The sequence below is a fragment of the Eleutherodactylus coqui genome, chromosome 7 (assembly GCF_035609145.1).
Source record: "Eleutherodactylus coqui strain aEleCoq1 chromosome 7, aEleCoq1.hap1, whole genome shotgun sequence".
Classification (NCBI taxonomy): Eukaryota; Metazoa; Chordata; class Amphibia; order Anura; family Eleutherodactylidae; genus Eleutherodactylus; species Eleutherodactylus coqui.
Genome location: NC_089843.1, coordinates 84,140,957 through 84,164,602, shown reverse-complemented (window position 1 = coordinate 84,164,602; position 23,646 = coordinate 84,140,957). Strand labels below are relative to the sequence as shown.

The following is a 23,646-nucleotide window of genomic DNA, read 5'->3' as shown; positions in this document are numbered from 1 at the left end:
TGAAGAAACCCATTCGTCCTTCTTTGAACTGTCCCACCCACAAATGCACATTTTTCATGTCCATGACACCTTTACCACCTGTATTGCTCAACTGACGATGAATGTCGATGGGTGTCATTCCACACAAGTGAAGAAAACAGATGATTACATGCTGTTCTTGAAACGTCACCATTTTAAGTATTGAAAACGTTCCAACTTCAGCGGCTATTGTGTGGGTTCTGTATACTAGACAATGCTGCCATCTGACTCATACCCAGAGAATGCCCGCATCTTCTAAAATGTGTCATGTTTATTTCTGCTTCTATTCTTAAGAAAAAATTAGAAGACCTTAGAACTTTTATTTTCCCCTTATATAACGGTCTGTCAACGGTTCTTGCTGCGCTGAGAAAGTCCACAACTAAAGATTCATTAACACACGCACAGCTAAAAGGCATATGGATAGTTATTCTGCATGTATTAAGTAAAAGCAGTCATTACTATGTATAGTGGAAGAATATAGGCAGCTGCTCACTTGCAAGCTGCATACACTCAATGACTTAGCAGTCAATAAGCAGGTGCGCATTATAAGTCATTCTGAATAAAGTCAGTTTTACACCAGCGCATTATGAGTGCTTCTATGTGTCGTTGGGTTGGGACATTCGTCCGTATTATGGGCTCATACTACACGTGGATGAAACTAGCCTTGCTCTCTTTGCTGCCTGGCTAGCAGCTGCCGCTTGTGCATTTATAATAGTACCCAGTAGTATAATACTATAATAGTACTATTATACAAGCACCAGCGGCCGCTGCTAGCACTTATGTTTTCCAGACAAGCTGAATTTGCAAGTGCAGCTGGGAATTTTTTTCCCTACAGAGAAGTCTATCGTAAAAAAAAAACCCTGTACAAAGCCATAGAGAGCGTGCAGGTGATTTGGACAAAAGGATATATGGAACTTTCATATCTATGAAACTGAATTGTTATTCTGTTGCACGTTGTTTATTCTATTGTTTTGTTTAAAGCCTGTAGTATCAATTTCTATTTGGCTTCTAAAAATAATTCTCTGTGTTATTTATGGTATTTGGCCAAGCGCTGCCTGTGATTGGCTGAGCGCTGTGACCAATCACAGGCAGCGCTCAGCTGTCAATTTAATGAATGGCTGAGTGCTGCCTGTGATTGGGTGAGCACTCAGCTAATCAGATACAGCCCTTTCAGCAGGTGGGGATTTTAAATCCCCGCCTGCTGAAAGAGATTCAGAGCAGTGCAGGGAGAAGATGCGGCTGGACGCGCCTAAGCCACAGCAGCTGAGGAGAGGTGAGTATATATATATTTTTTTATTTATAATACATTCTAAGGATGATTTTCAGGGACACTGAAAATCACTGCAGGGGTTGCCGGAATCCTATATTTTTCAAAGGGGCCGCCGGTAGTAGCCGCAGCCCCATTGATAGCAATGCTACACAGACCTGCATTCACGCGTGTTTGTGCATGTATGTGGGTGTGCGATTTTGTGCACACCTATGTACACACACGCACAGGCTTATGTGAATGTACCCTAAAGAGTGCTTTACACGGACAGAGCTTTCCACATTCCTCGCCGCCAATTTTGGTAAATTTGGCACCAAAATCCGCACAGCTCAGTGCAGACTTTAAATAAAAAATGGCTTTAATCAGCCTGCAATTCAGCATCAAAACATTTAATTCCACAGCGGCAAAATCTGCTGCATCCCAGGGGAAATATTCTGCCTGTGTGAAAAGACCCTAAGACACTACACCTGCTGTGATTGGCCAGTGCTGCTCACATGAGCTGTGCTGACCAGTCGGAGCAGCATGTAGAGTCTTAGACTGCAATGCATACTAATACAAGTAGTCAGAGAAGTGGTGCAGCCAACTTTGTTTATCAAGGACTGGAGGGTCGCTTTTAGATTATGATTAGCAAGAATGCGTCCAACCAATCATCCACTGTATCAGTCAAATGAATGATCCCATCAGCAACACACCATGACTAGAAGTATAGGGGTATCCCATCCCGATCGGCCATCAATTAGAAAAAAAAACCCTTAACCAATAAGTACTTCCTTTAAATAAAGGGAAGTTCAGCAACTTCACTGAACTACCAGCTGTTGGACACAGTGCAGAACAGCTGGAAGCAGGAGCTAAACTGATAAGTAGTTCTTGACCAAGCAAGATCAATTTTGCAACAGATTCATAATGGATTTGACGCAAATTGGGGGCAAATCCATGCCTTATGTGGACCTAACCTAAATTGGTAGGGGTTCTCTGAGATAAAAAAAAACTTTGCCAGGGTGTCCCCAGTGCTAAAACATTGGGAAACACTGTCTTAAAGAGATTGCTGAAAAAATCAATTAGGATGGATAGATAGATAGATAGATAGATAGATAGATAGATAGATAGATAGATAGATAGATAGATATGAGATAGATAGATAGATAGATAGATAGATAGATAGATAGATAGATAGATAGATAGATAAATAGATATGAGATAGATAGATATGAGATAGATAGATAGATAGATAGATAGATAGATAGATAGATATGAGATAGATAGATAGATAGATAGAGCTAATTCACACTGCTGTAATAGTGAATCAGGATCTTGCAGACACATAAACAGTTAAACACGCTCTCGCATCACCTGTCTTTCTCGAAATAGGTTATAATAGGTTATAATGTGATACTAGCAATGTGCTGTACATCCTGTTTAGTGTAAGCCTTATTCCATGCACACCAATTTATGAACATTTGCATCACATCTTTCCACTAATTGGGATTTCAAGAGCAAGAATGTAGAATCTTACAGCATTTCAGACAAGACAGTAATCAATACACGGATTCACACCGGGAAGCCGCACACAGTCTGCCATGAAGGCCTTTTGCACCTGTTGTCAGAATCATTAATCATTTCCAGTAGCTGCTAAGAAATAACCTCCAATGCTTCAAGAGCAATTTGCCTTGTACAACATGTAGGTGTGTGTGATGAATGTACTCACTTCTCCCGGTTGAATATGATAAATTCTTTTCTCACGGTGTCCAAACATTGCTGCAGATGTCCATTCTGAAAGGAGAGAAAGACAGATTGTCCTTAACACCAACACACAGCCTGGTCATCGCCCGCATAACATAATTTAGTATTGCATAATAGTTCCCAAACACAAAGTATAAGAACATCTGAAAATGTAAATGGATTAAATTGGTTCAAAATCCTGCGCTTAGCAGCGGTATAGCTTGGCAGGGGCTGACAAAGCATTTGTCCCAGATGCTGTATAGGAGGGCAGTAAAAGTTTAATAATAAAAGGGATGCATACTATTGTGGAAGCAGATGCTCTTGGCATGCTGGAAGAGAGTAGGGACAACATTCAGTAGCAGTAAAGATCCCATTGCAGGGGGTCGATGGGTGAGAGAGGGAGCCCCCTCCCTCTGTTAGCCTTTTACATGCAGTGGTCGCACTGACCGAGGCATGTGAAGTGTTAAGGGGAGACCTGTTCAGATGCAGCCGGCATCAAAAGACAGTGCATCAGAATAAAGCTCCTTAACGGCCACCGTCAAAGACATATGGGCGGTCATTGGGGGGGGTTAATCACCTACCCTCAGGATAGGTCATCAATAGTTGATCAGTGGGGATCTGTCACTTGTGATTCCCGATGATCAGCCCTGCTGCATTGATGTCATCCTTGATAGTTAGGGCCAAAAGTGCAATAGGCAACGTCAGTCTCACTGAAGGTAGGCAACTCATTGCAGTCTGCATACAGCCCCTGGAGCTGGATGAAGTTGTCTATTAAACATCCGGTCCTGACCATTGATGACGGCGTCCCCCCCCCCGGGGCACTGACAAAGGGCCAGAGGATCAGCTGATCAGCTGGTATCCCGAGAAGCGGATCCCCCAGAGCTCAACTACTGATGACCTAACCTGAGAGTACGTCATCAATAGTAAAAGCCTAAAATCTCCTTTTAAGTTTCATTAAGTTTTTTTCCACTCATTGATGCATTAGCGAATTAAAAAGACAACCAGTTTGTGACCATACTAATCAGTGAATTCAATAGTTTATACCATAGTCAGCTGCAAGTATGTACTAATGTCTTTTTCATAATTGTAATACTGTTATAGAGGCTAAAATTAAAAAAGCATAAGAAATATTACTGAACTGCAACATCTTCATCTGTGGTCTCCCATCTAACATTCTTGGTCCCTCTAATCAATCCTTAACTCTGCTGCTCAATCAATCCACATCTTCCCTTGTTGCTCCCCTACCTCTTCCCTCTGCCAATTTTACCAATGACTACCCATTGACCAGCACTAGTATGGAGTGAACCAAAATAGTTGAACCTTACTTCAGGTCAAACTTTGCTAAAAGTTAAGTTCAGCGCAAACCCAAACCTTGGGCAGTTTGTCTCAGCCAAACCCACTAAAATACTTCAGCACCACCATCCTCTTATTCTTTAGGAGTATTGCTGAAGTTCTGGTTTGGCTTGAACTAACCCAGACCCAACCAAACTTTTTTAGCTAAAATTTAGTCAACTGGCCAGCACATGCAGTTCAAAATAATATCAACGACAAAGGCTGTCCACACCCTGTCCCTTACACACATTGCTGACCTAATATCCCAATACTTCCCTACATGTAATTGTCCACAACTTGTCCCCTACATACGTGTGACCTAATATCTCGATACCTCCTCACACAAAATCTCCAGTCCTCACGAGTCCTCCTACTGTGCTCTCCTCTAGTATGCTCCTCACAATCATCCCCAATATTTCTCTCGTGCATCACCTATACTCTGAAACTTGCTACCTCATCAGACTCCGCACCACTGTGGAAAACTTCAAGAAGAACCTGAAAACTCTCGTCTTCAGACAAACCTACAGCAGACAAGCCTACAACCTACAGTAGACCTGCTGACATTGCTACATGAGCACTTTCTACCCTCACCTACTGTGTCTTTCCCCTTCTTTATTGGTTTGTAAGGCCACCTGCACACGAATAGATTTCCATTGCAGAATCCACGATTGGTGTCCGCACCGCGATCCGCAGCAAGTACCATTCATAGTATGCTATAGAAAATCACTTCTTCCTGTACACTCATGAAAAAAAATAGAGATTTCCGCGAGCGGAGGAAAAATCGCAACATGCTCTATTTTTGTGTGAGTCCGCATGGATGACTTCCATTGAAGTCAGCGGAAGATGTCCGACCCACAACCCATCCCTAATTAACATTGCAGGCAGGTCGTGGATTCTGCGTCATCACCCAATGACAGCGTGGAAAAAAAAAATCTACACTGCGCATGTCCGATGGCGAGCCACTGGGTTCTTTCACAGTACCGATTAAGAAGAAAGACGACAAGTACACGTGGTCTCATGCGGAATCGCATGCGCCTTTGTGTGCAGGCGCCCTTAGTCATTTAGTTCATATTGATCATTTTTATTTTTATTTATACAGCGCGCTGGAATTAATCGCACTTTATAATAAATAATAATAACCAAACTTCTCAAAGATATGTTGTCATAATATATGATAATCTTTTGTTACTTTCTAATACATGGACAATATCACTAAGTTGTCTCATTCCGACAATCCCTCTTCATGTAGCCCATTAGAGCATATAGCGATCCCCCGCTTAGGACGCCACTTTAAAAGCCAGTACACAGAAACAATACAAATGCAATTCTGACTGACTTGGTCCATCTGGCCATTCATTTAAACTGCTGGCATGTAGTACTAAGTGTATTCACATATGGCCAGCTGGAGCTTTTCTTGACTAACAGCTGATCGTTGGGAGCTTCTGATCTCCAGGCTAACTTTAGCATGAAAAGCTCAGTTGTTATGATGAGACAACCTCAAAGTGCTTTTTACATAAAATGTATTTAAAAAAACAATAAAGGATTAAATAAAAATGTGATAAATGAAAAAAAATCCTAAAAATTAGCAAAAGTAATCAAAATTGATGAACTGTTACCTGCTAAACCAGCACAGATGGAAAAAATGGAATTAAATAAAAAATCCTGTACATTGGGTATGCCTCAACTCCCCTCAAATCCGAACTGAAAATTCCTGGCTATGGGCATTACTGTGAAAATGATGCAGAAAATAGCTCTCGCATAAAATGAACAGCCATGAGCCGGAGGTGCGGATCACGTTCATTTGTAGGGACAGACTGTATACAGCCCCCGGCGCTGGGTTCAATACACCATTACTACAAGCCTTAAATACATTTGACATTACTTCATCTCTGGTTCATTTTCTCCAAATTACAAAATGACTAATCAGCCCCTGCAGTAATTAACAATATTCTAATATTTTATGTTACGCTGTAGATTCCACCTGCAGCAGGAATATGCTCTATTTCACATTAAGCAGAAACATGGTGTTCTGAAAATAGAGCTGGTGTATAAAACATTGATGCCATTGTCCACAGAAACCAGAGCACAGGCTTCGTACAAAGCACCCGCAAAACTGCAGAACACTTTTTTCGATGAGACAAAGCAGGAGGTCATCCCTGGACCCACACACTTGTTATACCGGCTGGTCAATTGTAATACGCCTCGGAGACAAGGAGAATCACAGACATTACTGTCTGCTTCAGTTGACTTCCTCCTTACAGATTTGGCTTTCAGTAGCGTGTCTACATTGATGTCACCCAATTTTTCACTTGTCCCTGTGACATCACACCCCCAGTACTACAATAATGCCGGTGATTGTCTGTCCGCTCTCTCAAACACCATGTTGTATCTCTACCTAAAACTTAATCTTTCAAAAATTTTACTTCTGATTTTCCGCCATCTACTAACCGACCGACCGATACTTCCATGTCAGTATCAACATAACTCCTCAACAGCATGCCCGCTGTCTTGGGGTCATACGTGACTCAGATTTTTCCTTTGCTCCTTATATTCGATCACTTCCTAACTCGTGTCACCTGCACCTCAAAAACATCTCCTGAATCTGCCCTTTTACTCACTGTGGAGACATCAAAAACTCTTATTTTTGCCCTACTGAAACTCACCACTGGTCGGTTTTCCCCTCAATAAACTCTTTCCTCTCCAATCTATCGTGAATGCAGCAGCCAGGTTTATCTTTTCGTTCAGTCACTACACCGATACCTCCACCCAGTGCCAGTCACTGCACCGGCGGCCCGTCCAATATAGAATATAAGTTAAACGTATCACTCTCATCCATTAAGCTCTCCACAGTGCTGCACCGTCCTATGTCTCTTCCCTCACATCTGTCTACTACCCAACCTGTGCTCTCTGTTCTGCTAATGATCTCAGATTAATTTCCTCTGTAATACAAACCTCCCACTCCAGTCTCCAAGACTTTTCCCGAGCTGCACCAGTTCTCTGGACTGCTCTACCCCAGACAATCAGGTTAATTCCCAACGCTCAATGTCTAAGCACAACTCTTTAGGGAGGCCTCCCATTTTCCCTAATCTATGTCCTCTCTGTTTACTCTCCTTCTATATTCCTCTCTTGGAAAGGCAGAATACCAAGTGCTAAGCCAGACAACAGTGAAGGCAGAGTACCAAGAGCTAAGCCGGACAACGGTTAAGGCAGAGTGGCCAAAGCAATGCAAAAATGAAACCTGTGTGTTTGCGTGTGTGTCGAGGTCTAGAATCTTCCTGATAATGTGATATGGATTTAGGCCGCCTGCAAACGTCTGGGTCAGTTCCGGCTGCGAGAATTCTTGCAGCCGGAGCCGACCCGAGCGCCTGCACAGAGCAGCGCAGAACTCACCCGCTCCCGCAGCTCCGTCTCTTTCATGTGCCGGCTGCCGGGCAGCTGACACACTGAGTGACGAGAATTAGAACATGCGGCGGTTTGTTTGCTGCGCGTGATTTCGCGCAGACAAACCGCGGCCGTCTGCATAGGATTGCATATTGTAATGCAATCCTATGCAGGTGTGTATGGGCGGAAATTCTGCGGGGAATCCCGCCGCGGAATTTCCGCCCGTCTGCAGGCGGCCTAAGTATAGCTGCTTTCTGCAGCATCATAAATATGTTTTTGTTTAGCTGTAAAGTTTCTAGACTTTTGTGTAGTGTGTGCAGTCCAACCCCAGTTGTAGATAACAGGCACTAAAAGGACCCCCATCCATTCTCCAAGTCGTCTCACCTCCTGTGCGAGTTCAGTGTGTGTACTGTGATTGTTGTGAGTGTTTGGGATGGATATGTCTATGACAGATGTGGTTTTGTTATGCTTGTCCATGAGTATGATGACAGTTGTGGTGGATTGTTTTGTCTGTGACTATGGCTGTCATAGTAAAATTAGTGCGTGTTGTTTTCTAGGACTGTCTGTGGAGTATATGTGTAGTGTGGAATATGAGTGATAGTTTATACTTGTGTACGAGATGTTAGTGGATTAGATTTGCTATTTGGTTATGCCTATCCGTGCCAAGAGCTGCAACTGGAGGTGAAGTGTTGTATTGTTTCTGCCACGTTGTTATTATTATGAAGCCTATAAACTTGTAATTAAGTGGAAGAGAGGAGTCCAAAAGCCAAAATATTGACTGTTCCTCCTACTTCTTGATTGATCCCCAGACAAAAGCTGTTGTGCCGAAACGCACATTGCACCCTGGATTCCCCAGCATGGGTTAACCGAAACCTGTCACCACTTTTTCCCCTGGTGAAACAATACCAGTGCTGCAATAGTGCCCTTGCACACTTTCCCGAACTGCTTTTGTTCTAAATGTTGATATCAGAATACCTCCAATTGATGTTTGAAATTCTCCCATGCCGCATTTAAATGCAACCGAGCGGTCGGGTTTGCGGGCCGGATCAGCTCTATTAGCTGCATTTTTTTCGACTCAGTCCACCTTTCCAGCGCCCTGTGGATGGCGAAGCTGGCACGACTGCAGCGCTGGTATTGTTTCACTGGTGACAGGTTCCCTTTATTTTCATTGTGATTTGCACTTTTGTTTTGTATTATGGCTATTATCTCATGTTGGCATTTATTATGCACAAGCACTTTACATTCCTATGAATGTAATGCATTTGTATTTATTTCTGACAAGGTGTATGTTTATGTACTCATGCATTGGAGATAATCTTTGGGTGTTGTTTTCATCAGATTTTTCTTCCTTTATAAGCATTTTTTGATCATAATACAGATATTTTTTTATATATGGCATAATACATGTTTTTCTTTTTTGGTTGGTATCTTGGTATGTTGCCACATTTGTGGGTATGTACATTTGATTGTGTACAAATTTACTGCTGGTATACTTACCTAATGAAAGATTGAGTCCTGATTTGAAACACATTGTATCTACTGTGCTCTGCCTTGCTACACAAAAGAATACCCTCACACATACCTAAAGGCCCATTCACAATGGACAAATGTCGGGCAAACGATGCCCGACACTCATCCCCGCTTGTACTTGCTCTCGTGCTTTTATACCGGAGTGAGTTTCGCTGGCTCTCTGACAGAGCAGCCAGCAGGGGGCCAGAGAGGCTGGAGGCGATTTCACTCCTCGCTCTCCCCCGCCCCTCTCCATTCACTTAACACAGCAGCTGTTCAGTACTGAACGATCATCGTTCAGGATTTTAAGCTGCATAAACGATGTATGATGATCTGATCACTGATCATTCAGTGTAAACAGCAGCCATTCAGTACTGAACGGCCACTGTATTAAGTGAATGGAGAGGGGCAGGGGATAGCGAGGAGTGAAATCTCCTCCAACCGCCCCCCTTGCTGAGCGAGCCAGTGATACTCGCTCCTGTGAAGCAACACGGAAGCGAGTACATGCCGGGACAAGTGTCGGGCATCGTTTGCCCGACATTCGTCCAGTGTAAATGGGCCTTAAGTCCAGTACTAAGGGAAGTGCCAAATGTACTGGTAGTCCAACTGAATTGATATTGCCCATGTACCAGAGGATCATCCCAGCGGGATAAAATCCACTATGGCAGCTTTCAGAAGAATATTCAGCAATGTGAAAAACTAAATTAAAACCAATAGCACATATATAGCAAAGAACATGTCTTACCAGTGGACAACTCTCTTTGGATGCCTCCCTAGATTTGTACTTGGCCAGCCTTTTCTTCTTCTTATGGAGAGGTTTAGATTCCAGGATCATTTCTTCTAACTCGAATGTTGGGTCACAGTTCAGTCTTCCTTTCTGTCATATATAAAAACACATGCTTAGCGCTGGTGTTAATGCACTCGTTGCGGATCACATTTCCTAAAATATATTGCAACTTTCTTTAAAGTTGTTGCTTAGTTGGCTGATGTTTCTTGAAATTATAGATGCAAATATGCTAAAATAACGAAAGCGGCCGTACTTGCCCATCCACTGCGCTAGTGATATAGCGCTGAAGCTCCACGGTCTTTCAGGTTTTTGTTGTGAAATAGCTACCATCTGACCACTTTAACCAATCAGAGGCCACAGCAGTCAGACATCATGGCTCCCAGCATCTGAGCGGTGTTGCCAGGAGAATGGTACTTAACCACTGCGCCCTCTGATTGGCTGCAGTGGTCAGGTGGTAGCTATTCCACAACAAAAAACGGGAGGACCACGGGGTTGAAGCATTGAATTGCCAAGACAAAGGACAGGTAAGTACCCCTGATTTTGTTATTTTAACAAATTTGCACCTATAATTAGAAAATCATTTGTAATCGATCAACCTCTTTGAAATGACCTGCACGGCTTATAATAATCAGTGCTGGTACAATACAGAAATAGGGTTCACAAAACACATCTCATTATTGGGATGAATATCATAAGGACTCGTTAAAATAACTCTGATAGAAAAGATCATACAGACAATATTATACATTGTTTCCATTAAGAGAAGAATAGTCTTTCCAGCAAATGTGCAACCACAAGCTTTGCACTGGCTACTCTGATTAGCCGCTCTAATACACGACAAGTTTTCCCTTTTTAACCCCTCCAACCGGGATGTGGTATTTAGCTGCTGGGATTTCCGGGTTGCGTCCGCAGAGTAGCTGCTGGTCAGTAGAGCGAATAGGCAACAGAGTCAAACAAAACAAGAATCATAGTCAGAAACAGGAGGACTACAAGGTAGAAGACGGCAGGCAAATAGGTAGTCAGATAAGCCAGGGTCAGTATTCAGGTATATGCGGGAAACAGCTGAGTCCACAAAACAAGAACTACCACCATGAAGATGATCATGCAATCAGTATTCTGCAGTAGTGAGGTCATGGTAGGTTTATCTTTGGAACTCTGGGGAAGGCTAAAGTGTATGGGGTACAGGATACACCCCAAGTTCCAAGGTATAGGATTAAAAGATAAAACAAGAAGGCAGTAAGGATGCAGGAACCAGAACATAGGGTTTCAGATACAAACACAGAACAGATGAATACAGGATATCAGAACAGGTTCAGGTGATCGGATCAGAACAGAATCAGACAGAGACCAGTGTGAAACACACAGTAGGAGAACTCCATAATAATTGGCAGGGTCTGCAGAGCTGAGTAGATTCATATGGCGTGCCGAGTGCATTCATTCATAGAGAGACAGACTGACTGATGGGCTGGCAGAATCAGATTGACAAGTAAGAAGAACCTGGAAACACACAGCTCCGAATTGAAGGAAACACACAGAGGACTCACCTACAGAATACAAAAGTTCCCTAATGTTAGCTCTGAAGTCAAAGTAAGGATGTTCAACACAAAGGACCAGTAGGTTCAGCCCGTTTATAATGGAGTCTCCAATGGCGTTACCATATGGTAATTTGGTCTTCTTCAGCCAGAAACTTTCTTTGATAATATCATATTGTTGCACTGTAATTAATTGCTGGTCTACTTTAGAGGTTTATTTCTAGAAAGAACTATCATTCAGTTCTTTAGTACGATTAGTAAATCATTCATTTTATGTAAAGATGCAAATGTGTTTCGATGGAGATATAAGAGTTTGTGTTTAGGATGCACTAAGATGTTGTTCCGTTGACCCTGAAGCAAGCTCTGATAAATGAGACAAGTGTTCATATTGGATCCTTGCCTGATGAAGATTCCCGAAGGCTGATGAAACGCACAGCATGAGCACCATTACTAAGTAGCTGTGTATATTTTTGTTTTTCATAAGCCTCAGTAGTTGTACTTTTGATCCTTTCCTACACTCCAGGGTTTCTTTCCCTTGGGTTTAGTAAGCGTGGCTCACAAAAGGATGGAAATTTATTTTTGAACATCCACTGTACACCCACCATGTTCCATTTACCTCTATCGACTTCTGACATAGTTCTGTAGCTAGTGGGCTGAAAAAAAGCTAAGTCTACCAAGTTCAAACTTTTATACACAAAAACCCCAATTGATCGAGAAGAAGGAAAAAAAACACCCTTTGAATGCCATAGGCCCAATTCACCATTAAGTGTACAATTACATTTTACAATGTTCCCAGCCCCATCATAGTATCCTATAGGAGGTTTCTTTCATAGATCACACACTCTCAATATCAGTCCAGTATGAAGGAGAATAGGAAGATTTCTCTTCATTTGAGCTGTCCTACTGTTGGACATATCTGTCCTCCTATTCTTCTTGAATTACTGATAATGATTTATTACGGAAAAACATTGGAGGAGTAAAATATCACTTGTCTTGCATTTAATGAGAATATTCTGTATATATAAGCTGCAGAGACAAAAGGCAATTACATTATTTATAGTTAAGGGTTTCTGCCCACGGACGGATATCGGCTACGGAATCCACGGCGGGTGTACGCTCCACGGACCCACAGCAAATAGCGCCCATAGTATGCTATGGGAAATCAATTCTTCCTGCACACTTGCAGAAACAAATTGCCATTTCTGCAAGAGGAAGAAAAATTGCAGCATGCTCCATTTTTCAGCAGATTCCATATGGACAGCTTCTATTGAACTTATATTGAGGGGTAATAAATAAAATAAATAAAGCTTGTTATTTGTATAGCACCAACTTATTCTGCAGCGCTTTCAGATAATTTATTTATTACCCCCTAGCAAGCTGGGTACTCATTTTACCAACCTTGGAAGGATGGAAGGCTGAGTCAACCTTGAGCCGGCTACCTGAACCTTGCGGGAAATGAACTCGCAACCTTCAGGTCATGAGCGAGAACTTAGGACTGCATTTCTGCTGCCCTAACACTCTAACTTCAGAAGGGTCGGTGATCCAGGGATTGGAGGGTTGGTGATCAAATTGCCAGACTTGGAGTTAGGAAGGAATTTATGTCCACAGGGTGATTGGATTCAGCATGTAGGAGCCCACAGCGGAATCCAACCTTGCCCACGGCCGAGGACACTGTGGTTACCAGTCCAGGTCTTCTACATGCTGTCTGGGTCTTCTATTTCCAGGTCTGCAGATGCATGCGATAGCGTCGGCTGGCACGCATGCACAGTATTTTTTTTTCTTTTAAACTCCTGCTTTCCCAATTAAATTGCGGATGGGCCACAGATCAAACGGCTTCCATTGACTTCAGTGGAAGCCGTCCATGCGGGATCCGCTCTGAAATGGAGCATGCTGTGATTTTTTTTCTGGACCAAAAGCTTCACAAATCAAATCTGCATACTTTATTTCATTTGCAGATGCCCATGTTTCCCTATGGGCTGCTTGATTTGCACCTGCACAGATTCTGCAAACCAAACCAGTCCATGGACATTGGGTTGAAATGGGGAAAAATTGACTTCTACCTCATTGGTTTTTTTCGCCTTCCTCTGGATCAACATCGGCGGTAATAGGCTGAACTGGAGGAACATATGTCTTTTTTTGGCCTTACTATGTTACTATGAATGTTTTCTAAAGGTAAAAAATATAAAGCACACAAAAAATTTGCAATGAACCAGAATAAGAATATACAGTAAGTTGAGAACAGAAGTCTTTCTACAAATAACATTTCATTTTTCTGTCCTGAATTTAACAGAACTGCTTGCTCTGATGAAAAGAAACAGAAATGTAAAAATTACATTCACATTACAGTTCCATTTCTTTTCCCAAATTTTTGTGGATCTTTTGTGCATGACCTGCAGAAAACATTGGTCTGGCAGAAGCTTGTCTTCATTGTTATTCTGAAAAGAATATGGAAGTAATGTGTCTGAGAGATGCGGCAGTAAGTGGGAGCCTGGGCAATGTTAAAAGGAATAATACAAGAGGGACAATGACAAGAAGGCATTCAAAAATACTATAATTAAGCAACGTGTACAAAAAAATTGTAAATTGCAAAATTGTGTTTTTTACATGAAGTTTTGGGAGACAAACAAAATGCAAATCAGACTACAGTAAAAAAAAAATTTAAACATCATATCACCATAACCATCAGAAAGTTTTGTATGAAAAAAAAATTCAGGCAATAATATATTGGTATACTATTTTTAAAAATTGTGTTGAAAAGAATACTCTATTGACTTTGATTGTCAACTGTGACATAGTGTATGTAGCTGTATGGCATTTAGACTTTAAAGTGTGATTGTTCTCAATAAGAGAAACCGAGTAATCTTGTAGATATGATACCTTATAATGACTAACAAAAATACATGATGTTACAGCAAGCTTTCAAACCTGATATTTATCAAAGTGCAAATTAAGTACACCATTGTGCCCTCCCATGTGATCATGTGTATATGTTTTTATATAAATACGCCAATAGATTTGTTCCATTATGCCTGAGGAAGAACCCTGCGTAGGTTGGAAAGCTCGCTATAACATCATGCATTTTTGTTAGCCATTAAAAGGTATCATATCTACAAGATTACTTGGTTTCGCTTGCTGGGAACAATCACTGTTTGCTCTACTGGCTAACACGGTACCAAACCTTTTTTTATTTATACCCTCCAGCCTTATGACAAGCATCTTATAAGGCAGTGCAACATTTTGAAAAAAGAATACACAAAAAAAATTCAGGCAATAATATATTGGTATACTATTTTTAAAAATTGTGTTGAAAAGAATACTCTATTGACTTTGATTGTCAACTGTGACATAGTGTATGTAGCTGTATGGCATTTAGACTTTAAAGTGTGATTGTTCTCAATAAGAGAAACCGAGTAATCTTGTAGATATGATACCTTATAATGACTAACAAAAATACATGATGTTACAGCATGGCATGTGCAGGGCCAATTAAACCCTATGGTTATGTTCAGTTTATACATCAAGAGCATTTCTTTTAATTATACCTGGAATATGCAAAAAAAAAAAGAGAAGACAGCACAAGCTAACATTTAGGCTGGTCTCTGCAGTGAAAGTACCAAAATGGTTAAAAAGTAGTCTTTTTAAAAGCTTAACCTGGGAACATGTAAGAGTACAGAACGGTGTACTTTAAGTGCTTAAACTCCTCTGCAAGCATGACATCGGAGCACTGCTTTCTGTCATTGATGTATGCCCCCAGAAGATACTGAGGGAGAGGCTTGACAGCCTCAAAACACGTATATGTGCTGGTTATACAATAAACAGATAAGTTAAGCAAACCCATTGTTGCGTACTCTTATATATTCCCAGGTTGAGCCTTATACGCAACATTTTAACCATTTTGGTATTTGTTGCCCACATGTCCAACCTTAAGGTTGTGAGGGTCACTTGGGGTTGGCTGCACTTGCTATACAGAAAATTCTCTGCTTTCAAGAGCTAAACCTACACATCTGTGCGAAGTATACAACCTACATGGCCTTTTTACCTTAATTTGGGTTGCTCCACTTACTTTTCTGTGATTGTTCTCAGCAAGAGAAACCACGTAATCTTGTAGATATGATACCTTTTAATGGCTAACAAAAATACATGATGTAATAATAGCGAGCTTTCGTACCAACGCAGGGTACTTCTTCCGGCTTAAATGGATTGGATCTGAAGAGGCATGCATATTTATACACACTTATAACATACATACTTATGACAAGGCACAGATATGGATGTGATTGGTTCGCACTTAAAAGGAATTCTGCAAACCAGAAAACAAACTTTTTTTGTCTAGGCACTGATAGCGGAGTGAAAGTTTTATGGTCTCTAAATTACTGTTGGAGGGGGGGGAAAAGGTCAACAGGCTCGAATTGTTATAAGAGATACACAAACATTTTTAGCTAAATACTGATAAGGGAGTGAAAGTTTATGGTCCCTGAATTACTGTTGATGGGGGTCTTATCTGTGCAATCAAGTCTCACACTTCCCATTCACGCATAAATCCTGGGGAATAATTTAACCCAGTATTCAGCGTGTCAAAGGTTGTTATCAATTTATACTCCCAAATTCTTCTGTGGTTTTGTGACTTGAAACCACCCTTCAATATCAAAACTCTCGTATCTCCTATGTCATGTCCATGGTTAGAGAAGTGTTCGGCCACAGGTAATTCTCTTCTTCTGTGTTCAATCGTGTGGCGATGAGATCTCATCCTGGCTTTGAGTTTCTGTCCTGTTTCTCCAACATAAAGACCCCCAACAGGACATTTACTGCACATGATCAGGTACACAATACTTATCAGTATTTAGCTAAAAATGTTTGTGTATCTCTTATAACAATTCGAGCCTGTTGACCTTTCCCCCCCCCCTCCAACAGTAATTTAGAGACCATAAAACTTTCACTCCGCTATCAGTGCCTAGACAAAAAAAGTTTGTTTTCTGGTTTGCAGAATTCCTTTTAAGTGCGAACCAATCACATCCATATCTGTGCCTTGTCATAAGTATGTATGTTATAAGTGTGTATAAATATGCATGCCTCTTCAGATCCAATCCATTTAAGCCGGAAGAAGTACCCTGCGTTGGTACGAAAGCTCGCTATTATTACATCATGTATTTTTGTTAGCCATTAAAAGGTATCATATCTACAAGATTACGTGGTTTCTCTTGCTGAGAACAATCACATTTTGCTCTACTGGCTAACACGGTACCAGATCTTTGTTTTCATTATACTTACTTTTCTGTACTATCCACTCTGCAGTGAAAGTGGCTGCCTTCTCTGGAGAGGGCACCTATAACACTATGGCAAACTTAGGAGGGGTTTCCTAGATGGATATCAACCAACAGAACTACCAGAAATTACCCAGTAAAACAGCAGGCATATTATAAGAAGTACATGTAGAAAGTAGGTAAAGTGAGTAGTACAGGGGGCTGTACAACGGCATCTTTTACCTCTTCTTGCCATTGGCCATGACCGACGCCATGCACCACAAGTTTGCGCGAGCCCGCACTCTGATTGCGATTCTTCTGTACGAAGGGTGTGCGCATGAGCCCAGCCCACCTTTCATTGAGCCAGCGCTTGCACCTAGCTTTCCAGTAGCCAACCAATTCTGATAAGCTCCAGTCTATTTAAGGCACCATGCCACACTACATGGTGCCTGAGAAATTAATGTCTGCCTGGGCAAAGGAAGAGATTAATTCTTCAGGCGCCATCCTTATGATCTTCTGGTTCGGACTTGTGCTTGTCCTACACAGATTTCCCTGTTTCGCCTATCCCAGCTTCGATTTGCTCTTTGACCATGATTCTTATGCCTGCTGCCTGCTCTGACCCTTAGTCTGCTTTTTGACCACCCAAGATATTTGCCTGCCCTGATCTTGGTTCTATTTCTTAACTACGTGTCAGTCTACATCTACTGATATGTTCTACAAGATTCTCGTCAGTCCTGTCCCCGACTCATATCTATGACTACATCTCTATCTACATGCTCTGATGCTGCATTATGGAATTCCTGACCAAGTTGCGTCAGCTGCTTCTTAACCGAGACTATTTCTGGGGCAATGTTCTAGAGTTCCCTACAGCAATGACTAGAACGCAGTTGGTGGGGTTAAAAGATGAAAACTGTAAATCCTCAGGTACAGCCCTTAGATCTAGCTCTAAATGAAAATAGTTTACAGGTACAGCAGATCCACATCCGCTACCGTGACAGGGAAATCTTGCTCTCTTTATTGTGGGCAACAAGGCACTTGGAAACACCCATTTAACCCCTTGAGTGGCGGGTTTCCTACCACCCTGTCGTGCCCACCAGGGCAGGTTTTTTAAATGGTCTAATCATTGAATTTCAACTAATTTTGCAGTTGCGTTCCAAGAGCCATAACTTTTTCATTTTTCCATTGACACAGCCATATGAGGGCTTGCTTTTTGCGGAACAAGTTGTACTTTTTGATGGCATCATTTTTGGGTATATATAATCTATTGCATAACTTTTGTAAAAACATTTGTAGGGAGATTGGGGGGAAAAATAGAAATTCTGCCATTTGTTTTTTGGATTTCATTTTTACGGCATTCAGTATGCGGAATAAATAATGTGATAACATTATTCTCTGAGTCAGCCTGATTCTGGCGATACCAAGTTTATACAGGTTTTATGTTTCGGGGAGGAAAAAAAGAAATGGGGAAAAAAGAAAAAAAGGGGCCATGTCATTAAGGGGTTAAATAATGTACCAACTTCCTTCTCTGGGTCATTACGACACAGGGATACCACATGTGTGATTTTATTTTACATTTTTTACAAAGTAAAGGGAGACAAGTGTTTTTATTTTTATTTTTTTTATAATTTTTTTACTTTTATTTATTTTTTTTAACTTTTTTTTGTCCCTTTAGGGGACTTCCACAGGGACCCATCAGGACCCCCTGATCACTTTCCGGGGATCTGATGGTGACAGCCCTTTACATGCTGCAGTGACAGCCCTTTACATGCTGCAGTCACATAGACTGCAGCATGTAAAGGGTTAACACAGCAGAGATCAGAGGTTTTCTCTGATCTCTGCTGTAAGAGCTGGTACCTAGCTGTCCTCTGACAGCCAAGCACCAGCTCTCCCTGCCACAGAGACCATCGCTTGCTTCTGACAAGCCGATGGTCTCTATGGCAACCTGTAAACAAAGCAGGACATTAGAAGCAGGAGATTGCCGGCATATCGGCAATATCTTCTGCTGGTTTTTCAAAGTCCGTGCTTTGTTCTCTGTGGGTCTGTGCAGGCAGAGCACAATGTCACAGCTTGTGGCATTGTGCTCTGCAGCTCCCATAGTGATACATAGCCCGGAAATCTTCCGGGCTATATCACTATCGGCAGTGGAGCTCGTCCCGGAAAATTTCCGGGCGTGCCACTCAAGGGGTTAAGAGAAATGTATCACCTATATTTTTGTTTACTAATCAAAATTACGGTATATAGTGAAACATATTTCATTTTTCTTATCTGCTTTTTTTTCTGACAGTAGATTTTCTTAGTCCACTAACTATATATATATATGTATATATATATATACACACACACATACACACATCTTATGATCAGCTACATTACAATCTGCTATCAGATAATGTGCTGACCTTTCCTCGGCTTCAACAGATGGCAACATTTGGGAGTCATGGGTAAACGTGGTGATTTGAGTGACTTTGACCATGGGCAGATTGTTGGTGCCTGGAGGTGTGCACCAGGATTTCTGAAACCGTTTCCTGATCCCAAACCACGGTATCAAGAATGTACCAAGACTGGTCAAATCCTGGACAGACATTTGACAGAAAGTCACACAATGGCAGGCCACGTGTGTTTGATCCTACAGGCGAGCATTGGGTGGCAGATCTGATATCTCAGCAAAGATGTGCCACAGTGGACCAACTGACCCAGCAGTGAAACAGCGTGGAAGTTAGACAAATTTTCACAATGACCATATTGTGTAATTTGCATTGACTGGCGTTTAATAGCTGAAGACCAACAAAGGTGCCACTGATGATCTCGCGTCATCGCCAACAATGCTTCGCATGGTTTCGGGTAAGATATCAATGGATAATGGACACATGGCAAAAGATCATCTGGTGTGATGAATTTTGTATCCTGCTGAACCATAAGGATGGCTGAGTCCGTATCTAGTGTAAACAACATGAAGCCATATCCTATGGTTGAACCATTGGGGTTCAACAGGTTGACTATGGTCTGAGGAGTGTTTTCCTGGCATGGCCTAGGACCGTTGGTCATCATACCAGAATCCTTCAATGGTGAAAGCTACAGGGTTCTGTTAGCTGACTATCTGCACCCATATCTTCAGAAAGTCTTTCCTGACCACAGTGCTACTTTTTAACAGGAAAATGCTCTGTGCCATTTGAACTCAGATCACTAAAGAGTGGTTGGAGGAATATGACAATACATTCTCCACACTGTCTTGGATCCTGAATTCACAGGACTGTAACTTAATTGAACACGTTTGGGATATGCTGTAAGATTTTCTCCCACTTTTCTGCAAATGTGCACCAACTGATCGAGTTGCTGCAGCAGACATGGGTCAAGTTGAGCATGGGGGATGTTGCCGACTTGTGGAACCTGTTCCCCAGCATCTAAAGGCTGTGATCGCCTAAAAAGGTGGACCAACCCGTTTTTGATTTGGTGCTCATTCGATCATTAAATATATATATAAAATTAGGCTTAGTGTGGAGACTTCCAGATATTAGGATTATCTTAAGATATAGACTATGCCACAGAAAATTTGAAAAGATGATCACCAAAAATTTTCAAAAAGTATTTTTAACCTTAAAACTTCTTAACGATTTATACAATAGGTAATTTTCAGATGTGACCTTCCCTTTAAAAATTCTGCTTCTCTATGTCAGGTAAAGGGTATTCTATAAAGTCCTATACATAATGCAAGAAATCTGCTGATATAACTACATTTGTATTATACTTCCAAATATATCATTAAAAGTTCTTATATTAACCTCCAACATCTAATAGTCTTTTATGTGCATTTAAATGAGCTATTACAGATATGCCCATTGAAAGATAATTATGCCCAATGAGGACTCCTGAACATTCAAGTCTTAGAAAGCTCAGTATTGAAATTAAAATGTCTGTCTCATTAGAGAACATTTATTGGTTCTCCTTTGGTCTCCGCAGGATTATCTATGTGTCATTCTAAAGGGTTTCTGCATTTCCAATTACTTCATTTACTTTTAATTATCACCCAAATGGGTAGAATATGGGAATATTTCTCTACGACATAGTCCGGATTTTTATTATTCTTTACATGGGTTGTCTACCCCTTTCCAAATAATAACTCTGGCTTTCTGCACTTGCAAAGAACTTAAAATAATAGAAGTATTCATAAAAAATAATTAAACAATATTTTTAAAGAAGTTCTATTGAATTATAAAAAACATGGAGTTTTTCTTTCCAAAAATAGCGCCACACCTGTCCAGGGGTGTGTCTAGTATTTCAGCTCAGCTCCAATGAGTTGAAGGTGGCTGAGTTGCAATCCCCTATAAAATCTGTTTATAGGTGTGGCACTATTTTGGATAGGGGATAATTTGCATTTCTGGTACAACCCCTTTAATTCTTTCACTCTGGTCCATCAAATGCAAGCTTCCACAGGCAATAATAAATATGGCTAGATGTTACTGGCCTATGCAAAAGTTCCAAAATAATGCCATTTCTGTAAAATGACTTACTGATCTGCGGCTATCGGTTGGGGCTGGTGGTGTATATACATGACCACTGTGGTCCAAATATCAAGACATGCAAAGGGCAATTTTTCTGAAATTGGTGGGGGTCCCAGAGATCGGACCCCCACCAATTTGCAAGTTAGCCCTTATCCTTTGAATTGAGTATAACTTGCCAAATTGGGTATACTCTTTTAAGTTAAAGAGGTGTTGTCATCTCAGCCAAATATAGCCACAATGGGAACACTGCTGTGTACGAGGTTGCTGGGAGTATGGAAACAAATACACCGAACATAGCGCAGCATGCTCCGGTGTTTCTATAATTCCCGACCACCCCCACATATAGCCAGGCGAAGAACAGTGGGGGCCATCTCTTGGATCCCCACCTATCAGACTTTTGTGTGTGCCATAAAAGTTGAGCTGGGAATACCCTGTTAAGAAATAAAGGGTTAGTGCAACTAAGTATATGCAATAAAGACTCTAGGATGAATGTCCAAATACGTCTAAAATTCGGTGCTGATTAATTACATACCATAGAAGGCCTTATTCACACAACTGTAAATACGTAGCTAATTTAGCCACGTTAATAAATCGCAACCATCTAAAGCATTGGATATCAATGTATACATTCAGATGAGCCATTTTTAGGAACATAAAAAAAAAATGTTACAGGAAAAACAGGACATCACTGACCGAAAACGGTGACTGATTTTATACGGCGCATGAAAAAATAGGTCTTGCCCTACCTTCTGTCGAGATATGCTGGAGGCTCCCATAGACTTCTATGGGAGCTGAAAAAAAGGCAAAGGGAGGGAGTTTAGCTGTGTCCAATGCTGTGTCCAACGCTGGGATAGTTAAGGACTATCTTTTGGGCCTAACCTTAAAAACACCCGGTGCTATATTGGCCAGCCGGGCGCTTTTACGTCACGGGATTACGGCCATGTGATCTGATGCATTGGAATCCAATGCATCAGATCATAGCGTATATCAGCCGACCGTGAAAACGGCGGGCCGATATATGCTTGTGTGAAAGAGCCCTAAGGCCGCTATACGCTATGATACGCTATAGACCTAAACTGTCCTATGGGAGCCAATGACAGCGGCCGGAGAAGGAAGGTGATAGGGAGTTTGGCAGCGCAACTGCTAAAATTCCTCCCTCTTCTTTTGTCCCCTGAGGCTGATTGCAATGGGAGGGGGCTGGATTGGGGTGGAGGTAATCACCGCCCCGTCCCGCCACCTCCCATTGCTGGCTGCGGTCAAGGGGCGGGAGCTTAGCTCCACCCCACCCCTTCCCATTGCAAACAGCTAGCAAGCAGGAGAGCGAAGGTGAGACGGAGAGGGGGAGCGAAGGGCCACGGCATGGCTGCCTCAACACATATGCGCCAGGGCCCATGCTATCTGAACGGGCGCACAGGCATTAGATTTGTGCACCCGTTCACGAGTTTTTACGCCTCACATCGTAGGGTATATCGGCTAGCCGTGTAAACAGCGGTCTATATGCGCTCGTGTGAAAGAGCCCTCAAGTACATGCATGTAAGTGGAAAACAATGCCCCCAAAGATGTATGCAGTCTTTGAAGTCATTCCATTGCATTAATGAATGAATTAATTAATTTAATTAATTGCATTTACTTGAATAATTAGGGACAGAACAACAAACTATATGATTATTGGATGGTGGACTTGTGGGCTTCGATTTTAAATCCGGATAAGCATTTTACAAATAGAGTTACATTACCCTTCGCCTGTTCTTTTTGAATTGCTTGATTCCTTTCTTACTTGTCAGGATCCTTCGGCTGACATTATGGCATTTTCTATTAAAATGTAGCAATGCAATATGCATAACCTTCAGTCTGTCTCACTGACATCTACTATAAGTTACATTTCCACTCTTGTAATCACTTCATCTGGTTTTGGCATTATATAATAGAAGACCTGGAAGTTTATATGATCACATAACAAAGATAGATGTCTCTACTGTGACACTTTTAAAGGATACATCTGCTTAAATTTCACCAGAGCGAGGTTTGTGGGGAAATAGGGAAAACTCTGAAGTTACAATTTTATAAAAGGGCAGAGAGTTTTTGAGATATAACAAGGGTTACAAAAAAATTATCTGTATCATGGGTACAGCAGGATGGACGGATGTCGGCAGATGTAGCAAAGTTTAGCTTGACTTTTAACTTATTATGAGAACTTTCTGTGCTACAATTTGTTTCCCCTTTAATTGTTTTACCATAGGTTTTGTTGTGTTAAGAGCAATTGGATTTAATGCTTAAGGCTGCATTCCCACGAACGTATATCGGCTCGGTTTTCACGCCGAGCCGATATATGTCATCCTCATGTGCAAGGGGGGGGGGAGGA

General features: G+C 41.6%; 1 protein-coding gene across 1 annotated transcript in view; it reads right to left on the bottom strand.

Annotated features, from left to right (window-relative positions):
- The window catches only part of STK32B (serine/threonine kinase 32B), a 149,777-nt gene that overhangs the window by 8,590 nt on the left and 117,541 nt on the right, over window positions 1-23,646 (bottom strand). Inside the window, exons 8-9 of the mRNA XM_066574645.1 lie at window positions 9,972-10,103; window positions 2,991-3,055 (exon numbers count right to left, since the gene is read on the bottom strand). Coding sequence (XP_066430742.1) covers window positions 2,991-3,055; window positions 9,972-10,103 — 197 coding nt within the window. The remainder of the gene's footprint in view (window positions 1-2,990; window positions 3,056-9,971; window positions 10,104-23,646) is intronic.